The sequence below is a fragment of the Quercus robur genome, chromosome 7 (genome assembly GCF_932294415.1).
Source record: "Quercus robur chromosome 7, dhQueRobu3.1, whole genome shotgun sequence".
NCBI classification, from domain to species: domain Eukaryota; kingdom Viridiplantae; phylum Streptophyta; class Magnoliopsida; order Fagales; family Fagaceae; genus Quercus; species Quercus robur.
In genome coordinates, this window is record NC_065540.1 from 29612190 (window position 1) to 29637571 (window position 25382).

A 25382-nucleotide genomic window follows, 5' to 3' on the forward strand; every position below is an offset into this window, starting at 1 on the left:
GATAATAATAATAATAATGAAGATTTTATCAGAAAATAAATCTTTTTATTTTATCCATATTCAATTATATTTTAGAGAATAGTCACTTAGTGCTTGTTTGGATTGAGCATCATCCATTACTCATAACTCAAACTCAGTTCCCATAACTCATATCACTATCTCTATTTTTTCACTCACTCAAATTAAAACTTGTTTGGTTACATTCTTGGTCCCTATAACTCAAAATATTAGAAAAAGTGATGGGACCCATTTACTGTGGTGGGACCCATTTACTGTGCTGGGTCAGAACAGTCCCTTCTCTTTCATTTTTTTCATTTCACACCTCCTTCCCTACTTTGACACGTTTCACTTCGAGCTATCACTCACCATTGTTTATGGCTTTCAGAGAGAGACAGAGGGGTGGCATGGCATAACTTTTCTTGCATTATGCTAAGAGTCTAAGATAATAATTCAGCAATCAACCACCCGCCATTGCTTCTGTGTGGCCTGGAGCTGGAGATAAAAATTTGAAAAGATAAAAGCTTTTGCGATAGATTTGTACCAGACAACATGCATGGTGATCAAATTATCAATGTATTCCATATTTCCATTGACTCTAGACTTGATGGCTACAAAATTTATTCCTATTATAGCACAACACAAGCTGAAGATAGCTAGCCACACCATAACAGCATCAATGGTGTGTAAAAGAGAGAGGGACCATGTCCTTTGGTCAGACCCAAAATTGGCAGAACAGACCGCCAGTGACAGATCGTGTCCTTTGATCAGCTCGTGTCTTCAGCTGGACAGCTTCTCAACTTCGGATGCACCAGATTCTTCAGGGGAAGAAAAGTGAGAGGAGGAAGAGAGATGGTGAAAGAGTGTGGGTGTGTGGTGCTGTGAGAGTGAGAGAAGAACAGATGAGAGTGTGCCATAGAAAAGAAAAAGAAATGAAACAAAGAAAAATGAACCCAGCCCCAACAGTCTCAATTAATATGACATGACAACACATTGTTGTGCGTAGGGCTGTCCAACCCACCCAGCCACCCGCCCATACCCGACCCATGTTCACCCAATCCAACTGCTCCAGCTGTCAGACGCGGGTCCTGATCTCCAAAACTCAACGCCGGCGGGTCAGTTTCGAGTCCCCTCCAAAACCCGTGAAACCCGACCCGCCCGAAGACAGCAAATTATGGCGAATTCTCCAGCTTTCCGACAGGTTTTCAGCTTGATTTGGCAGATTCCGGTGACCAAAACAATCAAATCCGGCATAGATACACCAGATCTGGCAATTCTCGGCACAGTTTGGGGGAAAAATCATCGGATTTGAGGAAATCCTCACCTGATCTTGGCCAGATCAGGTGAGATCTCACCGATTTTGGCCCTTTTTCGGTGTTTTTTGTCGGGTTTCGGCTTCACCCAAAACCGATGCCACCCGATGGCAAATCGACCCGCAAAACCCGACCCTCTTAACGGGTCGGTTACAGGTTGGGCACCTGCCTACCCGATCTCTTACGAGTCGGTTGTGGGTTGGGCACAAACCCAACCCGCCCGACCCGTGGACACCCCTGGTTGTGCAACCCACCAATGCAACAATCTTGCCATTGAAACTCAAATCCAATAACTTGAAAACAGCAAAATCTTGTTTCTGGTTTTCATCACTCAAACTCAAATTTTTGAGTTGAGTGATGAGAACAAAGCTAAAGAATCTGTCCAAACATGCATTTTCTCAGTGGGTCCCACATTTTTTGAGTTTTGGGTGATGAAAACTGAGTTATATAACTCAGTTTTTGCTTATCCAAACACCCTGTTACTGGTTAGAAACAAACCTAAGGTTTCTCCATAGATGTCTGGTACGGTTGGAAAGTGAGTAGCTATACTGACCAAGTCCAATTAGTTGAAAAAACCATATACAAAGTATGAAAAAAATTATCAATTATATGGTTTCAGTTTCTTTATTAGTTTTTTTATGAAAATACCATTTTGGTCCCTACATTTTTTTTTTTGGATAAGTAAGAAAGATCTATATAAATAAAGCTATTTTATGCAAAGGGGCACAAAATAATCTAGGAGTACAAAGAAAGAAAGGAAAGAGCAAAAAAGAAAACTTAAATACAAGAGAGAAGAGAACTAATAAACAAAGGGAGGGATTCACTAGATGTAATTTCCCAAGCCTGTGACCAATCAAACAAAGAACCATTGAAAGAAGCAAGCAACTGGCCATCCGAACTATCCATATCCTCAAACATCCGCCTATTACTCTCCTTCCATATACACCACATCAAACACAACGGAACTAAATTCCAAATATGTGAAGAGTGCTTTCCCAACCAATTCTACCAAACAAAAAGAAGATATGGTATCGATTTTGGTAAGACCCATATAATGCCAAAGGATAGAAAAATAAAACACCACAACCGATAAGCCTTTTCACAAAGAAGCAGTAAATGTTCTACTATCTCCCCACAACGACAACACATTACACGCCAGTAAACAAAATCGAAACCCCTAAGTCTCAAATTGTAACCCGTAAGTATCTTATTCCAAGTTGTAGCCCAAACAAAAAAAGAAACTCGTCGAGGTTTCTTAACTTTCCAAATACCTTCTTTGGAAAGACGATGGGAATAAGACCTTGGAATTTATTATAAAACGAACGGATGTCAAACTCCCATTCTTCTTCAACTTCCATTTCATGCGATCCTCATTTTTAGTTGAATGGGTGCTGGATTCCAAAATTCAAGGAAATCCAACACTAAGTCCAACTCCCAATCATTCAGATCCTAAGTAAAACTTACATCCCAACTCCTCTCCCCCACCTCTACTAAGGAAAACTCTACATAAACCTCTTTATTAATTGCAATCTTATACAAAATTGGGAAAGTCAATTGAAGAGGTTTCTCCCCACACCAACAATCTTGCTAGAGTTTTACTCTATTTCCCACTCCAATCTCAAACCAAGTATGTTGGTTGAATGCCTCCCAACCCATTCAGATGGCTCTCCATAAACCACAACCATGAACACCCCTACCCAATCTTGCTAGAGTCCCTAATAAGGCTTTAATAAAGGTTGTGAGTTTCCTTATCCCCAAGGCCTAGTGGCCATAGACGCACACACTTTGCATCTTCTCGATCTTATTAGCCACATAAGTAGGAATGGTGAAGAGTGACAAATAATAGGTAGGATGACTCAATAACATAAATCTACCATCTTTTGACAAATAAAGCTTCTTCCACCCTGTTAATTTCCTCACAGTTTTCTCCAAAATAGGATTCCAAATAGAAAGGGACTTATAAGGAGCCCCCAAAGGCTTGCCAATGTAAGACATAGGCAAAGACCCAACCCTAGAACCCAAGATATCTACCAAAGCATGCACATTATCAACCTCCCCTATTGGAACCATTTCACTCGCATGCACATTTACCTTCTAGCCTATCACAATTTGAAAATAGAGTAGCAACATTTGTATATGAAGAATCTATTCCACATCTTCATCACAAAAAATAATCTTATCATCTGCGAACAAGAGATGTGAAACATATACCCCATCACCTTGCCTATCCTCGGCCTTGAAACCTCGAATTAAACTTGCCCCCTCCACTCTCTTCAACATCCTACTAAAATTCTCCATCATGATTTTAAAAAAACATAGGACATAGCAGATTCCCTTGTCTCAATCCCCTTGAACTTCCAAAAAAATCAGTTGGAGATCCATCTACCAAAGTAGAGAATTGAATTGTGAAAATACAAGTACGAATCTATTTACACCGCTTCTCCCCTAAACCCATTCTCTTCAGCAAATTTTGGAGTGCCTCCCAATTCATATGATCAAAAGCTTTCCTAATATCTAGCTTACAAATAAACCCTTGGAATCTTTCTCTTCACTAGGCTATCCGCATATTCATTCACGATAAGAACTGAGTCAAGTATTTGTCTTCCACCCACAAAGCCATTTTGGGACTAAGAAATTTGCTGAACTAGTACCCCTCCCAGACGATATTCCAAAACCTGAGCCAAGATTTTATACACACTCCCCACCAAACTAATAGGCCAAAAATCTCTAATATTTGAGGTATCATTCTTTTTAAGAATAAGGGCAATGAAAGTAGCATTGAGAGATTTTTCAAACTTACTATATTGATAGAATTCCTTGAAAACAGTTAATACCTATTTCTCCACAACTATCCAACGATGGTGGAAAAGAGCCATAGAGAAGCCATCCAAACTTCCATATCTCTAACAACATGAAGGATCTCCTCCTTCTCAAACTTCCTTTCAAGCCATCTCCTCCCCCCCCCCCCCCCCCCCCCCACCCTCAACAAAAAAAAAAAAAAAAAATGATCAAACTCCAAACTGTGCTCAAAAGGTCTCTACTCCTTTGTCTCTTCATATAAATTTTTTTTAAATTGTTTAGGGAAATGTGTGTTGGGTTTGTTAACTTAACCCTAACGCATAAAACATTATTTATATATAAAAGAATGAGTACAATGATATTACTATTTTGCCCCTAACTTATACTCATAACAAAAGCTATACTACCTAGGCAGCCACCTCAGATTCCTCCTCATATATCACCCCATCCACTCTAAAATACCCAAATTATTATACCTTCTATAAGTTTTCCATCTTGTGAAAAAACTTAGTATTATTATTATCTCCTTCCTTGATAGATAACATCCTCGATTTCTATCTCCATGATATTTCTATCTCAAACTTCCTTTCGAGCCATCCCCCCCCCCCCCCCACCCCCCAAATTTGATCAAACTCCAAACTGTCCTCAAAAGGTCTCTACTCCTCTGTCTCTTGATATAAATTTTTTTTAAAACTGTTGTGAGGGAAACGTGTGTTGGGTTTGTTAACTTAACCCTAACACATAAAATATTATTTATATATAAAAGAATGAGTACAACGATATTACTATTTTGCCCCTAAGTTTATACTCATAACAAAAGCTATACTACCTAGGCAGCCACCTCAGATTCCTCCTCATATATCACCCCATCCACTCTAAAATACTTAAATGATATTTCTATCTCAAACTTCCTTTCAAGCCACCCCCCCCCCCCCCCCCCCAAGATTGATCAAACTCCAAACTGTCCTCAAAAGGTCTCTACTCCTCTGTCTCTTGATATAAATTTTTTTTTTTAAACTGCTGTGAGGGAAACGTGTGTTGGGTTTGTTAATTTAACCCTAATACATAAAATATATATATAAAAGAATGAGTACAACGATATTACTATTTTGCCCCTAACTTTATACTCATAACAAAAACTATACTACCTAGGCAGCCACCTCAGATTCCTCCTCATATATCACCCCATCCACTCTAAAATACCCAAATGATTATACCTTCTATGAGTTTTCCATCTTGTGATAAAACTTAATATTATTATCTCGTTCCTTGATACATAACATCCTCAATTTCTATCTCCACGATATTTCTTCCAAGGTAAGAAAGTGTTCAACCAGGGACTGCATTTCAACCCTTTCACACTTCTCCACATTTGTGAGTCCAAGCTCTCCTTCTGTAGCATCTAATTTCTTCAAATTATCCAATAATTTTTTCTTCTTTCAAAGCCTTCAACTTTTTGGCAAGCACAAAACTAGGCATACCAAAAAAGGAATGTCGATTCCACCTAGATTGAATTCTATCCATGAACCCATCCAACTTTAACCACATGTTTTCAAACCGGAAAGGGCTTTTTTTCCCTTGCCATTATCCTGCCTCCAAAAGGATTGGATAATGGCCAGAATTAGGATGAGGTAAAGTTTGCTGAATCACATCCGGATAGTGTAAAGTGTTCCTCCCAATCATGAGAAACCAAAGCTCTATCTATACTAAACGTCGAAGGCTGGTCTGTGCCACTAGACCAAGCATACCTCCCTCCTTCCAAAGGCAAATCAATCAAATTAAGATCCTCAATAAACTCTGAAAATTTTTCCATAGCCCAAGTCAGTCTTGAACCTCCCATCCATTCACTTAGAAAACATACAATGTTGAAGTCCCCAATGTAGCACCACGGTACACTTCAATATTGTTGAATACCAACAAACTCATCCCACATGTGACCTTCTCATTATCGTCATTTGGGCCGTATACCCCTAAGCAAGCCCACAGAAAACTATCCTCCACCCCTTGCCACCGAACTGACACAGAAAAAGTTCCCACCATGTCCTCCAATTTTTCCAAAACCGTTCTATCCCACATAATGAGGACTCCACCCTTTATCTGATCAACATCCATAGCAACCAATCTAAATAAGGGCAACTCCACAAACTACAAACCATTTGTCTATCCATGCTAGCAATTTTAGTTTATTGTAAACAAACAACATCACTCCTCCACCCTTGTAACAAATTGTTATGATCCTAGTGTCTCACATTAGTTAAGTGTAAACTTAACCATGTATTTATAAGCTCTTAGACACCTTCCCTTTGCAAGCCGGTTTTCAAGGGTGAGTTTTATCCATGGGCTTGTAACATTTGGTATCATAGCCAACCATCACCCCGATTAATCGGGTGTAGCTCATTGAGTATGGGATCAAATGAGTTGCGGCTTTGTGGTCAGATCTTGGAAAGGGCGACCTAGAGGTTGGATTAAAGTTACTGATAGTCGAGTGGAGCCACCAAAAAGAGAAAGGGCTACCAACGGGTCAGTGTCGCTAGAGTAAGCCGTCGTGGACGTCGGCTGCGGAGGATGGTGGTATGTTATGATCCTAGTGTCCCACATAGGTTAAGTGTAAACTTAACCATGTGTTTATAAGCTCTTGGGCACCCTCCTTTTGCAAGCTGGTTTTCAAGGGTGAGTTCTACCCATGGATTTGTAACACAAATTTCTTACTATGATGCGTTTCCAATGGTCATTCAAACCTATAACATTCAACGAGATCATTTTTAGCTTCATCTAAGCACAAAAATCCCTTAGCCTAAGGTCTACACAGCCAACTCCTTATCTCGTTCTTAGATTTGGCTGTTTTGTTACCTCCAGTGGCTTCCCTATTCGACAAATTGGCAGCCTCCATTTCTTGTTCAACCTTTGTAACAAAGCAATACACATCTTCTCGTATCAATTTAAAGGAAGACCAACCAATTCACTGAATGGACGAATTCTGTATTTCACCAGCCTGATCATCAAAACACAATACCTCATTGACGTTATCCAGTTCCATTGACAAACCCAAGCCCATGACAGTAGGGACAATCATCATTAAAGGACTACAATCAAAAGGGTAGTCACCCACACGAGAACGCAACTCTAGAAAATCAACCTCTCCCTCCACCAGAACACTCTCCCAACAAAACCAGTCATCCTAAGAAGGTATCACCATGATGCAAGGCCGATCCAACTCACAAACAGGACTTGGCCCTAGCCATACAACATCCACCACCTCACACAGTCTTGCCCCCCTCGCACATCCAATCAAAGCCATCTCGGAGCAAAAAGACTCCACCTAAACGCCACGGTCTCATCCCCACCCTTATTGCCCAAGGCCACAGATCCAGTACTCAACAAACCCAGAAAAATATCAGAGAAGTGTCTAACAAATCGCGACAAAGGTTGAAAAGACAACGACCACCAAATAGCTAAGACTAGCCCACATTGGTAGCATCAATTTGGTCCCTACATTTTGGTAGTAGTCAATTTAGTCACTATTATTTTTCAACTTGCAGTCAATTTGGTCCAAAATGCCTACATGGCAAACAAATTTCACAATTGGACATTTAATTTAAAAAATTAATTACGATGCTGATGTATGTAAATTTTATTGGGCTTATAAGTGCTTACATGGAAAAAAATAAATAAATAAATCACATCAGACACATAAAATAAAATAAAAATTAAAAGGTTGAATTTAAGGAATAATTTTAATTAAATAAAATTCCAAGCTTTTCTTGCACTTTCTTGGCATCCAAACACCACCCCAAATAGACAATTTGAGAGGGAAGATACACAATTTTCCATCCAATTCAAAGAATCAAAAGACCTTGCACACAAAAAAAAAAAATTCCAAACCCTCCTAAAAAAGCACAAATCCAAACCAGATCTGATTCATCAGTGGATAGCGCGTCAGATCCGGATAAAGTGTGATACAATGGTTTTGCCAGAAGATTGCTGTAGTTCCTTTACAGATCTGTGATATTCCTAATGAGCTTTGTGTTTTCAAGCTTGAGCTTTTGCGCATGTAGTTCGCATATGTCAGAGCCAGAGGTTGACAATCCTCTTCCTGCTTTCAGATCTGATCCAATTGAGGCTTGAGAGGATCTGACTTCAGTGCTAATACTGTTCTTCTTGTAGTGACAATTTTACACGAACCAGACTTGAATCCCTGATTCACACAAATCCACCCAAAAAACAATACTTAATTAAAAAAAATTTCATACATTTTTGGTAAAATTCAAAATTAAAAACAAGTTTGTTTCCCGAGAAAATCAATAAATATCATTTTTCTTCTGTTTACATTACTGATCCGGAAATGAAAGCCTAGTTTCAGCAATGAAACTCATTCACTTCAATCAAAACAATATAAAGGTGGCGGAGGTGGGAAGCGTGGGAGTGAGAAGTGAAGATTTGTTTTGTGTGTAACTGTGTAAGGTCTTCTGATTCTTTGAATTGGTAGTGTGTATCTGGGTTGCACTTTGGTTCCGAAGGAAGTGCATTAAAAGCTTGAAATTTTATTTAATTAATTTAATTTCTTAAATTCAGCCTTTTATTTTATTTTTCTGATGTGTATTTTTTTCCCACCTAAGCACTGATGTGGCCAATTTAGACACATCTTATTTAATCTTTTAATATAAGATGTGCCAATTGTGTAATCCGTTTGCCACATGGACATTTTCCGTTGGTGAGTTAATAGTAGGGGCCAAATTGATTGCTACCAAAATGTAAGGATCAAATTGACTGACCCCAAAATGTAGGACCAAAATAGTATTTTCGTCTCAGTTTTTAAACTAAATTTTATGACAAGAAATAAAAAAAACATTTTTGGTGGTCAGGATGATGGTTGCTAAGGGATCATTATGTTTTTGTAGGTTGGTATAAGCCTAGTATCGTGAAGTGATCATAAAATTTCTGATAAAAGCCTGTTGTGTGTTGTATTGCATGACTGGCTTTTTTAACTTTCTTTTTAGCCACAGTTCACTTCTGCATTTTTTCAGGTATATTGAGGCAAGTAAAGCTCGCCTTTATAACTCCAGGGGTCATTCAGATTCATCAGTAGCACAGGCAGTCCTGTTGTATATCTTTGAGAACATACTAAAATTGCTGCATCCATTCATGCCTTTCGTTACTGAGGAATTATGGCAGGTAAATGTTTTCTCTAATATTTCAACACTTGTGTTGAATTTAACTTTGCAGGCTATAAGTGTTTTAGTTGCTCTTTAATGTTTTCTTCCATTTAAATGTTATGTTTGGATAGATATCTGTTGAGGTTTGTTTGAACTCAGGTATGGTGTTGGGTATGATTTCAGCATTGGAATGGGTATGTGTAGATGTGTCTGGCCCGTGTGGTGCCTACAATTTAGGATGCAGGGACTGCTGAAAACAGGATTGAAAATTTTCATTTGGGTTTGGAGAAAAATAAGGAAAAAAAAATAATACAGCCCAGTTATTTTGACTTCAAATATCCAAACTGCAACTTTTGCACCTTTTTTTTTGTCTTTTTCTCGGGTTTTTTGGTAAACCCAAATATCCAAATTAATAATTCTAGTGCGTATGACAGGCCTAAATATTGTGATTAGTGACTAGAGTCCATATGGAGACCCAAGAGGGGAGGAAAAAAAAAAAAAAAACCCGAGGTGGGGGAGGGGGGGGTTGACATGAAGAAGCAGAAGCTCAAAAGGTAGAGTTATTAGAAAGCATACCAAGGCAAATAGTGCTATGTAGTACCAATTGTATTATCAAGATGGTCTTTAAAGAATTCTAGAAATGAATAAGAAAAAAGAAACAAATAGGTAACGTAGATGAAAAGTATGAAGAAGAAGAAATGAACTAAAACTATATAGCAACAAATATATGATGATAGTTTTGTGGAATTTTTTAATCTCTTCTATAAACAGGCACTCCCTCAAAGGAAAGAAGCTCTTATGGTGTCTCATTGGCCACAGACATCACTTCCAAGACATGCCAACTCGATTAAAAAGTTCGAAAATTTTCAAGCTTTAGTGAGTATATCCATTCTTGTTTCTCCCTCAAAACCTAACAAGCAACCTGCTTTTTTAAAATGTCAAGTGCTTTCATTCAATTTTTGTTCATTATGGTGTTTAGACTAGAGCAATCCGGAATGCTCGTGCTGAATATTCTGTTGAGCCAGGGAAGCGTATATCTGCATCCATTGTTGCAAGTGAAGAAGTCATCCAGTATATATCTGTAAGTGCTGTCCATTTGTCTAGCCATGGTCTTGCATAATAAAATGTTGCGGTCCCAGATCTGCATAATATTTTTTTATCATAGATGATTATTGGGAAGAGATTGGACCTTATACACACACACACACACACACACACACACACACACACACACACATGCACATAAGTTTTGGCTCTATGGGGAAGGAATTGGGATTGAGAGTTGGAGTCTGGATAATTTCTTGGATATGTTTTATTCTAATTTCCCTCGTAGATGAGGAGAAGATCATATAGTGTAGAAACCAGTAAAGGCCATAAAGTATGAAGTTCACAGTTCACTCTTATTATGAAGCTTTGAGGGGTGCCATAGGGGTCAGCTTTCCTTGGAGAAGTGTCTTGGGTGCTAAGGTGCCTAGAAATGTTGCTTTCTTCTCATGGACAGATTTAGACTCAATTTTGACAGTGGGTGGTCTTCGGGAATGTAATATGTTTATTGTTGATTAGTGTCGAATGTGCAAGAAAAGTGGGGAATCAACGGAAGTTACTCCATTGTTTGATGGCTATATATATTTGGTGTTTCCTGCGGATGCTATTTGGAGTTTTGTTGAGGATGATGGTTCAAATGCTAAGCTCTTGGAAAGGAAGTTCTTAGCTAGTAAGCACTTGCACAGCTATGGGTGCAGATACAGTATGGTGATGCGGCAATTTTTGAAAAAGTAGGATACGGGTGTAGTGGGAATATTTATATTAATTAATTATTAAATATATTTTTATTTTTATTTTCTATATATTGCTAAGCATTTTTTTTTTCATATAATGGTAAACATATATCAACTTAAGAGCAATAGTAGATAATAAAGTGAATAACCATTACATGATATTCTAAAATTAGAATACAAGATTAAAAGTTTGAAACTAAAAATAAATAAAATATAAGTGTTCAAGACAATCAAACTTCATTATCTTCAACATGAATAGCTTCACTACAAACTTCACTTTCACTAATAGCAACACTACTAGTAGCATTCCCAATAAGATTGGCCTCCAATTCTAGCTCATCAAGTGTAAGGGTAGCAATCTCAAGAATTCCAACCCCTCCATGTATGTCATTCTCATTCCAAGTATCTCTTGCAATATTTCACTACTTTGTTGCTACAAGGGCATACTCCTCATGGTGCGTTGACAAAATTCAAAGATTAGACTACACAAATACCAAATCCCCAGCATGTGCAAGAGCCTTTTTTTTTCCTTGTTAAAGAATGAATGAATTTGTATATGCTCCACTTCCTCTCAGCACATGAGGATGTTGTCTAAGAAGTTTAAAGGCAAGGGTTTGAAGCCTTGGAAATGAAGACCCATGGTATTACCACCAAACCAAGGGATGTAAGAGCTACCTATCCTTCAAGGCATCTGGTGAAGGAAACCTCCCCACTAAAAATGTACCTAACTCAACTTTCACCACTGTTAATTCATACTCATCTTCAAAGTATCGCTCCAAACACTTGCTCCTTTTTAAAAAAATTTCATGATCTTAATGTGGAGGGAGGTTCTTTGGATTCTCTGAAAGTGATTCCACAGAATACTACCCAGTTAAAAATAAAAAAACAAAAATGGAAGATGAAGTTAAAAAAAAAAAATTAAAAAAAAAATAAAACAAAAATGGAAGATGAAGCAATCCTTTTACTAGAAGAGGGAATTAAGGAAATTAAAAATGAAGGTACTTACTTAGGAATTAAGGAACAAGCTAGGCAATGTAGTGGTGTACAATATCGATCAATGAGTATATCATACGCCACATTAACAAAATGAGCAATACTAATGTTCTTGCAAGCCTTCATGCCAACACCTTTTCTATCATTGAATCTCACATTTCATACACAAGATGAAGACAAGGTTTATTTGTGTCAACTGCTCAAAGCATATCATAAATAGTAAATAGGTGTTGTGAATTCAATGATATAATCAACAACATCCCACCATAATGTAGGGATTCTAAGGGGGCTGCTGTTTAGGCTTAGAATTGATTAAGGGAAATGAGAGTTGCTTAGAACAGTGAACAAGGTATGAACAAACCTTCTTAAGAGAAATCCATATCTTGAAAATAGCACTAGGCTAATCTATGTAATTGCATTCAAAACTAATCACAAAGTAACTACAATGTGGTACTTATACTAGTTGTTTGGTATTGGAGCCTTCTAGATGCTTGACAAGTGTCTAAAGCCTAATGGCTAATGCTTAAGCAATCATCTAACTAACTATTTACAAGAGGATTAGGATGCAACAACTTGAAATGCCCTGCATCTAGAAGCACTTGACCTCAAGTGCTCTTGGTTGCCACAAGATTTGTATGAATTTTTAGCCTTCTAGGATGATGCAGTTGCGTTGTGTAATGAGTTTTCTACTGTTTGCAGCACACAAAAAGCTGCTGCTTCTGCACAGCGAAGTCCCACACAACTGAACCAACCTTCATCTTGACCATTGGCTTGGGGTTTACTTTCCTCTTCTTTGGTTGCAAATAGTAGGGATGTACCATCTTGTACATAATGTGTGCGCTACACCTTCCACCATGGGTAGTTTTCCTATCATGTTGACATGGCCTTCCACTTGCAAGTAAGAGATGACAAACATTCATGGTCTTCTTATAATAAAGAACACAATCTTGAAAGCTATTGATTGATAAGAACCCTCTTGAAACTCTAACTTCGCCTCCTTCTTCCTCTATATTAGCATCTACTTCTTCTTCCACAAATGGATCATACACTAGTTCTTGAATGTATTCCTTCACTTTATTGCTTTCAATCAGCAATACGCAATCCCTTCCACCATCAAGGATTTTCCTTCCAACTGCATGGCTGGCTTGCACTTGTTAGGGGCTTCATAGACTTGTCCTCCACAATTGTAACACTTGAAATTCCATTCCTTGTGCCATGCTTGCATGCAATAGCTGCCTTTGGTAGACCAGGTACCGCATTAACAATAAAACACTTTGCTGCATTTTCCTTGTCCTTCTTGGTCTGCCAATAATCATTCTTGGTTGGCCAAGATTGCTGCCAAGGACTTGCACTTGCTGGTACTTGGTTTCTTGAGGCTTCCTATGCAAATTTTGGAAAGGCAGGAATTGCTTTTGTAATTGTCTCTTCATTTTGAACCATTCTTGCACCTTTCCTTTTCTCATTCTCACTCTTTGGACCTGCAATTGCCTCCACCAAACAAATGCCCTGCCCTTGAGTTTATTTGCTACCAATTTCACCTTCTTGTAGTATGGTACCTCATGGAAATCAAAGATTGTTTTCACTTGGTTAATCCAGTCCACAAAATCTTCACGATTAAAGCAACCATAGAACTCAGATAACTCAATCTTGAAGTTGGATTCCCACTTTTGCTCATGATCCCCTGGTTGCAGAACAGGAATTTTCCTTCCATGTCATATCCTTGGGCTTTGGGCAAAAGGATCCTCATAGCTTTCTTCATTTGATGCCTCACTTCCACGATATCACGGTTGTTTGGCTGCTGTATTTCGTCCCTTTGAACCTACTCAGTCAAGGCATGGATTTGTCTCCTCAACGCTTCCACTTCATATTCTAAGGCAAAGTGCTGCTCCAAAACTTCTGGATCATTGGCTGCATGAGTCTCCAAGGCTGCCTCTGGAACCACTACTTTCATCCCTTTGTCCTTCCTTTCCTTCTCAAACACCATCGTTCACTACCAATTGGCTCTGATACCAATTTAATGCAGGGATTCTAAGGGGGCTGCTGTTTAGGCTTAGAATTGATTAAGGGAAATGAGAGTTGCTTAGAACAGTGAACAAGGTGTGACAAACCTTCTTAAGAAAAATCCATCTCTTGAAAATAGCACTAGGCTAATCTATGTAATTGCATTCAAAACTAATCACAAAGTAACTACAATGTGGTACTTATACTAGTTGTTTGGCATTGGAGCCTTCTAGATGCTTGACAAGTGTCCAAATCCTAATAGCTGATGCTTAAGCAATCGTCTAACTAACTAACTATTTACAAGAGGATTAGAATGCAACAACTTGAAATGCCCTACATCACACCAAGGATCACTTAAAATCAATTCTTTTACTTTTTGAGTTTTTCCAACATCATCCTCCTTATAAGATAGACCATTGGTCACTAATAATCATGGTTTGAAAGCATCTTTTTATCAACTTCAACCTTTCAAGCACAACAATATCCAAAGCACATCTAGTCTTAACAGCAGAAAGTAGTTTTAAAGGACAAAACTCATTAAACATTGCCAACCTCATTGAATGGTTCATGATAAAAACAAGTATGAAGAATGCATCATTAGCAATACGTGTAATCCAACTCATTCCTTATTTGTAACTTCATTTATTTCAGTGTTTTTTGCTACACAAATATTCTTCAAAGCTAGATTAAGAGTGTGGACAACACATGGTGTCCAAAATATCTAGGTGAACTCACCTTCAATAAGAGATCCAGTAGCTTTCATCACATTAGCATTATCAGTGATGACTTGGACAACTTTTTCATGTTCAATCTCTTTTATAACATCCTTCAATAACCCAACAATATAATGCTTGTCTTTGTACTCACTTTACCCATCAATTGTCTTTATAAAAATTGGACCCCCATTTGATGTAGCCATAAAATTAATAAGAGGCCTCCTCTATGGGTCTATCCACCCATCAAAAACTAAACTTACACCATTCGCAATCCAAGTGTCCTTAATTGGTTTCAAAATCCTTTCACTATTAGCTCTTTCTTTTTGCAAAAGTGTTGTTCTTAATGCATTGTACCCAAGAGGAACATAACTTGGTATGTTATGGGTAGCTGCATATGCATAGGGATTACGATAATTTGGGTTCCTTGCAAAGTGAAATGGAAGCCCACTGGTATAGAACATCCTAGCAATTGTCCAATTTAGCTTTAGCAACATTCTGGAATACTTTCTCCAAAGGAGATTAACATTCACCTTCTTCTTCTTACCATCCTACATTGCATCCAAAAACTACTACTGCTCCCTTCTGACGCAGAACAATCAGAACAAAACTGAAACACCAATAAAATAAAGAGATATGACCTAAGATTTAGCACCTAGGCCTTGCTTGGAGTCAGCACCAAGCGGGGAAACCACTAGAATTCAACACCTAGGATAGACTTCGAGTCAACACCAAACCAAAGAAAGACCAAACGGCCATTTTTTCATTTATCAAAATATCAACTATCTTCCTAGCAGCACTAGCGTCCCATCTGAGTTCCATCTGAGTTCTTTCTTCCTAGCAGCACTAGCGTCCTATTTCACTCTCAATACACACTTGTTTCACCCCATAAAAGAATACGAACCCAACTTGCCAACCGGACAGCTTTTAACCAAACCAGTTACCAGCCTTTTAAAAAAAAGACTCAACCCATTTTTTTTAACAAGCCCCCAACCCACCTTTTACAACATCAGCTTTCTTTTTTTTTTAAAAGTACAAGACCCAGCCCACGAAATCCCAACCTGTCAACCAGCCCAGTCCCAGCCACTATTTGAGAGTAGTTCTAGAAGCCTATTCCATGATAATCACAGCAACCCGTGCACATCTAGTGTTCTTCTACTTCTCAGAAATTTTCCATATCGGTGTTTTGTGACTCCAAGTCTGAGCTGAAAATGACTGCCTTTGATAGAGAATTTGAGAAGGAGATTAAGACGGCTGGGAATACACTCCTTAACCCTCCTTCCTCCATTGATGATCTCCTCACTCTTCTTGATAAAGTTGAAAATTTGTTAGCATATGTGGAGCAAGAACCATCCAAATCAATGAGAGATGCTCTTTTACCCTCAGTGAAGGCACCGATCACTAATAAACTTTTGCGACATGCTGAAATGGATGTGAAGGTTTCAATTTTATCTTGTATTATTGAGATTACAAGGATAACAGCACCAAATGCCCCATATAAGGATGAGCAAATGAAAGAAATATTTCAATTGATTTTGGCAGCATTTGATAATATGTCTCATGTGTCTACTCGCTCTTATAAGAAGGTGGTTTCAATTCTTGATACCATTGCAAAGGTCAAGTTATGCTTGGTGATGCTAGATCTTGAGTGTGATGCATTGGTTGTTGAGATGTTTCAAAGTTTCTTGAAGATAATTAGGTCCAACCATCCACCTGCTGTACTTTCAGCCATAGAAACAATTATGAATCTGGTCATAGATGAAAGTGAAGACATTTCCTTGGATCTTATTAGTTCACTTTTTGCTATGGTAAGGAAGGCAAATCAAAATGTTTCACCTATTTCGTGGACATTGGGGGAGCAAATAATCACTAGGATTAATGCCCAACTAGAAAAGATAATGGCACTCACTCAAAAACTACCCAGCAAGCTTGAGGGTGCACATGATGTGAAAGTTGAAGTTGTTGAACGTGCTTCTGATCCACCCTCCACAGTCCTTGAAGATCTACATCTTGGTGAAGTCAAAGAGGTTGAAACCACAGTGCTTCCTATGGTTCATAAGGTTCAAGAAGAGATTATACTGATTCCACACATTGATTTTGTTATTCCAAATGAGTTTGATGTGGTGGAATTCAAGGTTTTTCTTTTCCCTATGCTCCCTAAGGTGATTTCAGACTTGAAGCAAGTGTTATTTGTCAGCGTCCTAATCCTTCCATGCTTTAAACTCAAGGTTGAGTTTTCTCCAACCAGAGGAGAATGATGCGGAAGATGCAAGAAAATTATTATTTAATATTATTTATGTTTGCAAGTCAATTGTATTTTAATGTTTTAGTTCCTATTAGTTTATTGGGCTATTAGTATTTTAATTTGGAAGCAAGCTTATTTTCGTAATAAGGCAATTAGGGTTTCCTAGCCAATTAGAATTAGGATTTAGCAATCTTTTATATGCAACCTATTGTACTTCTTGAGGAGATAGTTGATATTCTAATGAATGAAAAAATGGCCGTTTGGTCTCTTTTGGTCTGGTGCTAACTCCAGGTCTACTCTAGGTGCTAACTCCTAGTGGTTTCCGCTCTTGGTGCTAATTCCAAGCAAGGCCTAAGTGCTGACTCCTAGGACATATCTCTTTATTTTATTGTTGTTTCAATTTTGTCTTGGTTGTCCTGAGTCACCTTCTCATTCCCGATATGAGGTAAGAGGCCCATGGAAGGGGGGTAAGGGAATTTGACGTTTTTTTATCATTCTCTATCCTAATTTTCTTAACCTCGTCTTGCAATTTTTGCATTAAATTTATGCTCTGGTGTCACTTTTGAACACACTCTAATACCATGACCAATAATTTAAATAAATGAGCCTTAACCCTAGAATAGGATCCTGTGAACAGCATACCACAATAGTTGCACTTAAAAGATGTGTTTCCACTTGTTCCAGAACCACTAGCTTTTTCCAATTTAGTAACATATTTCCAAAGATGAGCTTCATTCGAACATAATGAGCTAGTAGCCTCCATTAAAAATTAAGTACCTACAAATATTTTGAAAATTTTATAATAACTAAATAAGCGATCAACATAATTTTTTTCAATTAAGTAATCAACTCAACAATTCAACCTTCAAGCAAGGAAATAACCTAGGAAAGCAACTCATGAACTCAAGCAAGGAAAATAGAGGGAGATTGAGCGAAAGTGAGAGTGAGCCAAAGAGAGAGATTGATCGAGCAATAGAAAGAGAGAAAGAGAAAGCAACAGAAAACGTACCTTCGACCATTGGCCTTTGCTTTCACCGATGTACTTCACTGCATTCGTCGATAGACTTTGCTGCTTTTGCTGTAGGACAGAGACCAAGAGTGAAGTGAGAGAAGGAGAGGGATTGGGAGAGAGATTTGAGATTTAGGTTTAGCATTTTAGGTTTTGGACTTTTGTTTTGAAGTTCTGCCCCGCAAACGCACCGTTTCAGGCTTGTATTGTAAATTAAGTCTTTTTTTTATTTAATTTGTCACAAGCCAAAAAAAAAAGTCTGGGACATGTGCAGCCGTGTCCCAGCTGCACACCGTGTTGCGTTCACGTCCAACACGGTTACGGCAACCATTTAGCCATAGCCGTGCTTTCCAGATTCTTAGATCCATAAAGATTCTAAAGCTTGGAATGCAGCTCCTTTGTGCGTCTTGTGGACAATTGGGCATGAGCGAAATAGTAGAAATTCTATTAGAATTGAATGGCCAATCTATAAGATCAAGCAATCTTTTTTATGATATTTTTTATAATTAGATGATAGTGTTAAAATTCATTCTTGTTTAGTTTTAAAATTCATAGACACTCTAAATGTGAAATTGTAATTCCTACAGCTATTTTATTTATCATAAAAGAGGTCAAACCTTGAGGCAATGGAAAGTGTTCATTCAAGCAATGTGGTGGGTTCAAGTTTTTGGAATGAGCCTCTCCAAAAATGGGGGGTGAGGCACCAACCATCTCTCCCAAATTCCATGGAACCCTTGTGCATGTGTATGATGACTATATATGATTTTTGTGGGATCTTGGAGTCCAAGAGCAGAACATTCAGATATGGTTTTTAGTTACAAATGCTTGTCTGATCCTTGTGTGCTTTTTGTGAATGAGGAAAGGAAACAATTTACTGCATGAAGAAGTTGCTATTTGATTTGTCATTTATAAACCTCCAGTCATCCTAATGTTCTCGAGATATCCGTGATTGAGTTAGGTTGATAACCTGGTAATCAATCTTTGGACATTGGGGGATTTGGATTTACCTTTCTCTTTGTAGCCTGACAAATCTTTTTACCATGTTCTTTCTGATTTACGTACTTTTTGAATTTGATCCATCTCCATATTGTTGTCTTGGATCTGGTGTATGCTGGTCTCTTGTTGAAATAGAAATCCTGGTATTATGCTTCTGTCAGTTAGCCTGTGAGCCATCCAATTGACCCTGTTTGATAACCTGGTAGTCATTAGAGGTTACTTGGTAGTGTGACTTTTCATTAGTCTTCCACAGATGTTCATTTACGTATGTATTCGTGTTATGCAGGAAGAAAAGGAGGTTTTAGCACTTCTCTCCCGGCTAGATGCACAAAATGTCCATTTTACAAATTCTCCTCCAGGCATGTTATCTTCCAAATATTGTTTTCCCCTTGGCCAAGAGCTGGATAAGTACTTTATAAGTTTTTTGGCCCTTTTTCTAAGACAAAGTGCTAAACCATTTTTCCCAATGGATGGAATGTAATACCTCAGGGGATGCAGAACAATCAGTCCACTTAGTAGCTGGTGAAGGACTAGAGGCGTATCTCCCTCTTGCTGATATGATTGACATCTCTGCTGAAGTTGAACGTCTTTCTAGGCGCCTTTCAAAGATGCAGACTGAGTATGATAGACTTAAAGCACGCCTAAGTTCTCCTAAAGTATGAACTTTTTTACTTATTGTTAATGCCCTTCACTTTTATATGCATCAGCTCAAAGTGCTAAACTAATAAAGGCACTAGAATTAAATTACCAGTGCAGTATGCTACTGCATGCACGATACAGACACATCATGCTTTTTCTTTCTTATCATCATTTCAAATTCCTATCTTTATTGAAGAGAAGAAATGAGAAAAGTCAAAAGCTTCCAAATTTAATAAAGTCTTATAATTTAACATCATAATCAGACCTAGCGCTGTGTATCTGCCCATCAGTTTACCATGAAGAGAAGAACCATAAGAATTGAACTAACCACACATGGTACGGAATCCGATTAACCTCTCAAGTGACATTGGGTTCTTAGTATATTCTTTGGCTTGCCTTCCCCTGATGTAGGACGAATTAAGGAATTTGTCTGTGTATTCGAGAGAGAAAATAGAGCTGTTTAGGGGCTTTGTGAACAGTTCTCATGAACAGTAATTTTAGAAAGAAAGAAGAGAGGAGAAAGAACCAACAAAGGCCAATGTGCATATTGCTCAAAACACTCAATTTTATTAATCAACTCATTCCACCTCCTTGAATACATTGAGCACAATATATATAAAGACTCTTATACTAGCATTAAAAGGATTTCTATTATTATAGGACTACTAATAAAGCCTAATAAATACTATACTTGTACCCAAAGAAAATAAACCTAAGAAACCTAGAATGCCCTAGAAAATTCTAGACTAAAGCAACTTACCAAAATACCCTTAATTCGTAGGTATTACGGAAATTACAGATTTTCCCCTATGGATATTGCTATTCATATTGTGAGGCTTCAAAGGAATTTTCTATGGGGTGGGATAGATGAGTCTCCTAAATTCTAGCTAGTAAAATGGGCCCAGGTTTGTTCTCCCTTGCAATTTGGCGGTTTGGGTGTTAGAATCTTGAGAGCCTTCAATCAAGCTTTGTTGGGATAATGGTTGTGGAGATATGGAAGAGAGACAACCCATCTCTGGAGGCGTGTTATTGAGACTAAATATGAGAATGATTGGGGAGGTTGGTGTACAAAAGAAGTCTCTAATCCTTATGGTGTTAGTCTTTGGAGAACCATAAGACAAAGCTAGCCAGCCTTTTCAAAATCTATTCAATTCAAGGTTGGTGTTGGCGACAGAATTAAATTTTGGCATCATTTGTGGTGTGGGAGCTGTACTCTCCAAGAGGCCTTTCCGGAACTCTATAATATTAGTTGTAATAAGGAGTCTTCCATTGCAGATGTTATGCACTTTCCTAACCAAAGGCTTCACTGGGATCTTCTTTTTTCTAGAGCTCCCCAAGACTGGGGAACTAAACATTTTTACACTTTTCTAGATCTTATCAATTTATTGCCCCTTAATGGTGAAGGTCAGGACAAATTTTGTTGGAAACCAATAGGGAATAAGAATTTTAAAGTGAGTGAGTTCTATCTCTCCCTTTCCTCTACTCTTGACATTTCTTTCCCTTGGAAACCTGTATGGCGTTCAAAGGTCCCTCCTAGGGTTGCTTTCTTCTTGTGGACTGCCTCATTAGGTAAGATTTTGACTACTGAAAATTTATGGTATAAAGATGTCACAGTTGTTGATTGGTGCTATATGTGTAAAAAGAGTGGGGAATCGGTGAATCACCTTCTCCTTCATTGTCCTATTGCTTATGATTTATGGTCTATGGTGTGGGCTCTTTTTGGTCTTCAATGGGTTATGCCGCATGGTGTCTCTGATTTATTTTCAAGTTGGCAAGGTTCCTTTGGTGGGCATCGGAGCATTGATTTATGGAGGGCTGTCCCTCATTGTGTCCTATGGTGTATTTGGCAAGAGCGGAACTCAAGATGTTTCGAAGGGAAGGAGCGGTCTACTTCAGATCTTAAATCTCTTCTTCTTCATACCTTGCTAGAGTGGAGTTCTTCCTTTAATCTTTTCCCTTGTTCTAATTTTTTAGTAATAATTGATCTTTGAAATTTATGTGTTTGATGTACTGTTTTCCTTGTTCACCCCTGGTGTACCTGGGCTTCTTTTTAATACAATTCCGTTATTTATCAAAAAATAAAATAAAATTGACCATAACTCATAAAATAAAACCCAAATGAAAAACTGTTTTAACCCTAAAAGACTCATACCTAGACCATCAAAATCCCATGACCTTCACTTTAACTGGACTTCACATGTGGACTCCATAAAATAATTTTTGAATAGGCGAATTTGCAAAGTAATGCAAAATTAATCTTCCATGGCTTCATCATCTCCCACTACTGTTAACTGTTCAGCTGTTCCTGGGAAGTGACAGACACAAGGGACTTGTCTGTTTCTTCTGTTTACTGCAAAGACATTCCAGGGTGTAAGACAACCACCTCACGATTATGAGCACTACTTTGGCTAACTGACCATTCTGTATAATCTCTTCTGTTTTGGTGACCTTTTAAAGGTGTAGGTCACACCATATGGGGTGGTATGTGCTATACACTCTGAAAACTTGAAACATGTTGCTGAAGTTTGAAATAGGAATTAGGTTATGTAGATAATTTTTGGGAATTACCTTGGATCTAGAAGGCCTTGATAAGCCTTCAGGTTATCTACAATGACTGAGAAAATTAAACACGGTGCTAAACTAATACTGTACTACGAAAGGATATATAATGGAGGAGACTAATTCCAATTTGGGCTACTTTTGAGTTTTGGCTGGGTTTAACTATTTTAAGGTTAATCCATATACACCTAAAACGTTGTTGGTTATTTTATTTTTTTGTGAGCAAGCTAAAAAATCCTAGTTTGAAACAATTGGCATAGTGGGATGCACTGCTCGGTCTTCCATCTGGGTTATCTCTTTCACTATAAAAAGGGAGGAAACAAGGTGGCTGCCACCTAGTTAAATCACTTAAATTACTTAATGCATTCTGCATATTTTCTTGGCATCAGCTATTAGCTGGTGGGTCCACTTAGCCAAATTCTTTCTAGATTGAATGTTATATCTCTTATAGCCAATTCATTTATTGATGTTTTTCTGCCTATTCTCCAAATTATAAATGGAGGACCCCTTTCCTTTCATTCCCCAGAAGTCCAAACGGCTAATATTTTTTATTTTGGTTTTAATGAGCTAGGAATTGATCATTTTCCACTAGGACGCTATCACCCATCTTCAATATGTACTATGTCTTGCTAATGCTATAGCAAGGTGGAATATGGGGAATGAACCAATTTATATCACATCGACTCAGTTGTCATGGTGTTTTCCCCGTCATAATTATTGTGGTGTGTCTCTTACAATTTCTATCTTGCTCTCTACAGTTTGTGGAGAAAGCACCAGAGGATGTTGTCCATGGGGTCCAAGAAAAAGCAGCAGAAGCAGAAGAGAAAATAATTCTCACCAAAAACCGGCTAGCTCTTCTCAAATCAAGTGTTCTACTCACAAAATAGGCTTCATTAGTGACTGAATTATGTCTTTTGAGCCTGAATCCTCTTGGCAGCATTGTCACTGGATATATCTCATTGCTTGTTCAAACTCTAGTTTCTATCTGTTCAAGATTGAAGATTAACACCCTCTTCATCATTTAAGCGTTTGGCAGCTACGGATGTGACAAGCTCCATACAAATATTAGAAAGTCTGCATTAATGAAAGCTTCTATACCTTGCTTCACATACGAGTTAAAACCAGTGGATAATTGGTTGTGATGGGATGTCTACACATTCTTCGTTCCTGTAGTTCCAAAGTTGTGGCCATGGCCATGTCAATGTACAGTTAATTCACTTCGCAACATTTTAATATACTAGTCGATGACTTGATATCCTGCGTGGTGCATTTTCAAAAATTTTGTAAGAAATAATCGTATTACATTACGAAGTTTGCTTAAATTCAACTAAACCCTTGTTCCAGCCAATTTTTTGATTCCAAAGCTTGGTATCATCTGTCATGTAGTGCTTTATCATGAATTGTAAGTAAGGGAAAGGAGAAAAATACATTTTCAATGTTTTAAGAATGCATAGACCTCAGCATCAAAGAAAAAAAGAATCACTGTCCACGTCAATATTTAATATATATATATATATATATATAAATAAAAAGAGTACCCCAATAAAACTTTCAAATCTTCATAATACACAAAACATTTTATAAATTTACATAATATGCACAAATTCAATAATTATAAAATTAAAGCCAGAGTAAGGGCTACATAAAGAATTAGATTTGAGCACATAGATTTGCAAGATATCAATTTTCAAATTTAAATTTGCATATGTTTCACAAATATTAGCAATTGTTATAATGAAACATTAAAATTTGGTTATTCCAGTTACACCCGCATGAATGAAAGTTGGAAAGTAAGAAAATGACATTCTAATATTAGTAATGAGATGCTTTAGATTGTAACCTTTGTATAAATGATTGTAGCTATTTTTCCCAAAACAATAAAAATGAAAAGAAACCTGGTACAGCGTTTTGCTACCCTATTTTCTAGTAGGGGATTAAAAGGGAATTCGATTAACTAAACAAACAATGATTTATAAGCTGTAAGTATAGTCTCTACAGTGGTATAGCTTATCAAAACACCATTAAATATTAGTTATTCCAGTTACACCCACATAAATGAAAGTCGGAAAGTATGAAAAATGTCATATTCTAATTGTGTGGGGCGTATATGTGGCACCCGAGAGCCCAATGAACAAGAATTGGGCTTTGGATATGAGCCCACTACAGCTACTTTATTTAGGGCAAAGGCAGACCAACGCATGGATTTCTCGTCCTATGGTCTAACGCTAGGAAACATTAATCGGACAAAAATCAATGAAAGGATTTGGATGGGAAAAATTAGTCTTGTATTGATGTTTCCTCGGTTGACCGAGGAAGATGATATACAGCTTTACAACACAAGTCCTAGCAATTTTTTCCTTAGCCTCCTTTATCATTCATCAAGATCCCTATTAATGGGGTATTCCTTTCCTTTTATAGCTATCTACCCTTGATCCTGATCCTCTAGCTATAGGGTAGCAATTTCCCCCAAACACTTGTCTCATCCCTCCATTGGGGAAGTGTAGGGTGTACTACGGGCTGTCCAGGCCTTATCCAAGCGTCACCTCCTTCATAAATGCGACTATCCTAATTGGTGCAATGCATTTAATGCGGAGGTGATGGATAGCTTATTCATCACACCTCCCTCTCCCTTTTCTTCATCTCTCACCTGGGCGATTTACTATGGCCCAAACCTCTTGGTAGCAGCCAAGATCCTCTCCCATTCCTTAGAGTAGGGAGGACCTTGGTAATATTCCCCGGTTATGGCCCAACATTGGTGGACCCCCCACCCCCCCACCCCCCACCCCACCACACACACACACACACAAATATTGGTTATTGAGATGCTCTAGATTGTAACATTTGTAAATGTGATTGTAGTTATTTTCCCAAAAAAAACACCAGTATGGCATTTTGCTACGCTATTTTCTAGCAAGGGATTAAAAGGGAATATGATCCGCTAAACAAACAATAATTTATAACTTCTAATTATAGTTTCTACAAATTATGTGATAGTAGGCTATGTAATCTATAATTTATTTTTTGCTTAGAGGGATAGCTTACCAATACTTTATTAAAAATCAATTAGCATTCAAAAAAGGCGACAACTAAAGGGAGAATAAGGATTTGGAAAATGAAAAAAATGTCTCATCAAACAGAACATTGTGGGTTATGTATATATGATTTGTTGAAGGATCAAGACATGTGT

At 37.9% G+C, this 25382-nt stretch overlaps 1 protein-coding gene across 4 annotated transcripts in view; it reads left to right on the top strand.

Moving 5' to 3' along the window:
* LOC126693063 (valine--tRNA ligase, chloroplastic/mitochondrial 2) overlaps positions 1-23576 on the top strand; it is a 70401-nt gene extending 46825 nt beyond the window's left edge. For 3 of the 4 annotated variants that reach the window (XM_050388923.1, XM_050388925.1, XM_050388926.1), the window contains 6 exons: positions 9134-9281; positions 10034-10138; positions 10242-10343; positions 19284-19356; positions 19487-19653; positions 22954-23576. In XM_050388923.1, the coding sequence (XP_050244880.1) occupies positions 9134-9281; positions 10034-10138; positions 10242-10343; positions 19284-19356; positions 19487-19653; positions 22954-23082 (724 nt within the window). In that variant the 3' untranslated portion in view covers positions 23083-23576. The remainder of the gene's footprint in view (positions 1-9133; positions 9282-10033; positions 10139-10241; positions 10344-19283; positions 19357-19486; positions 19654-22953) is intronic. The other variant, XM_050388924.1, reaches the window with a different exon arrangement.
* The last annotated feature ends 1806 nt before the right edge of the window (positions 23577-25382 follow it).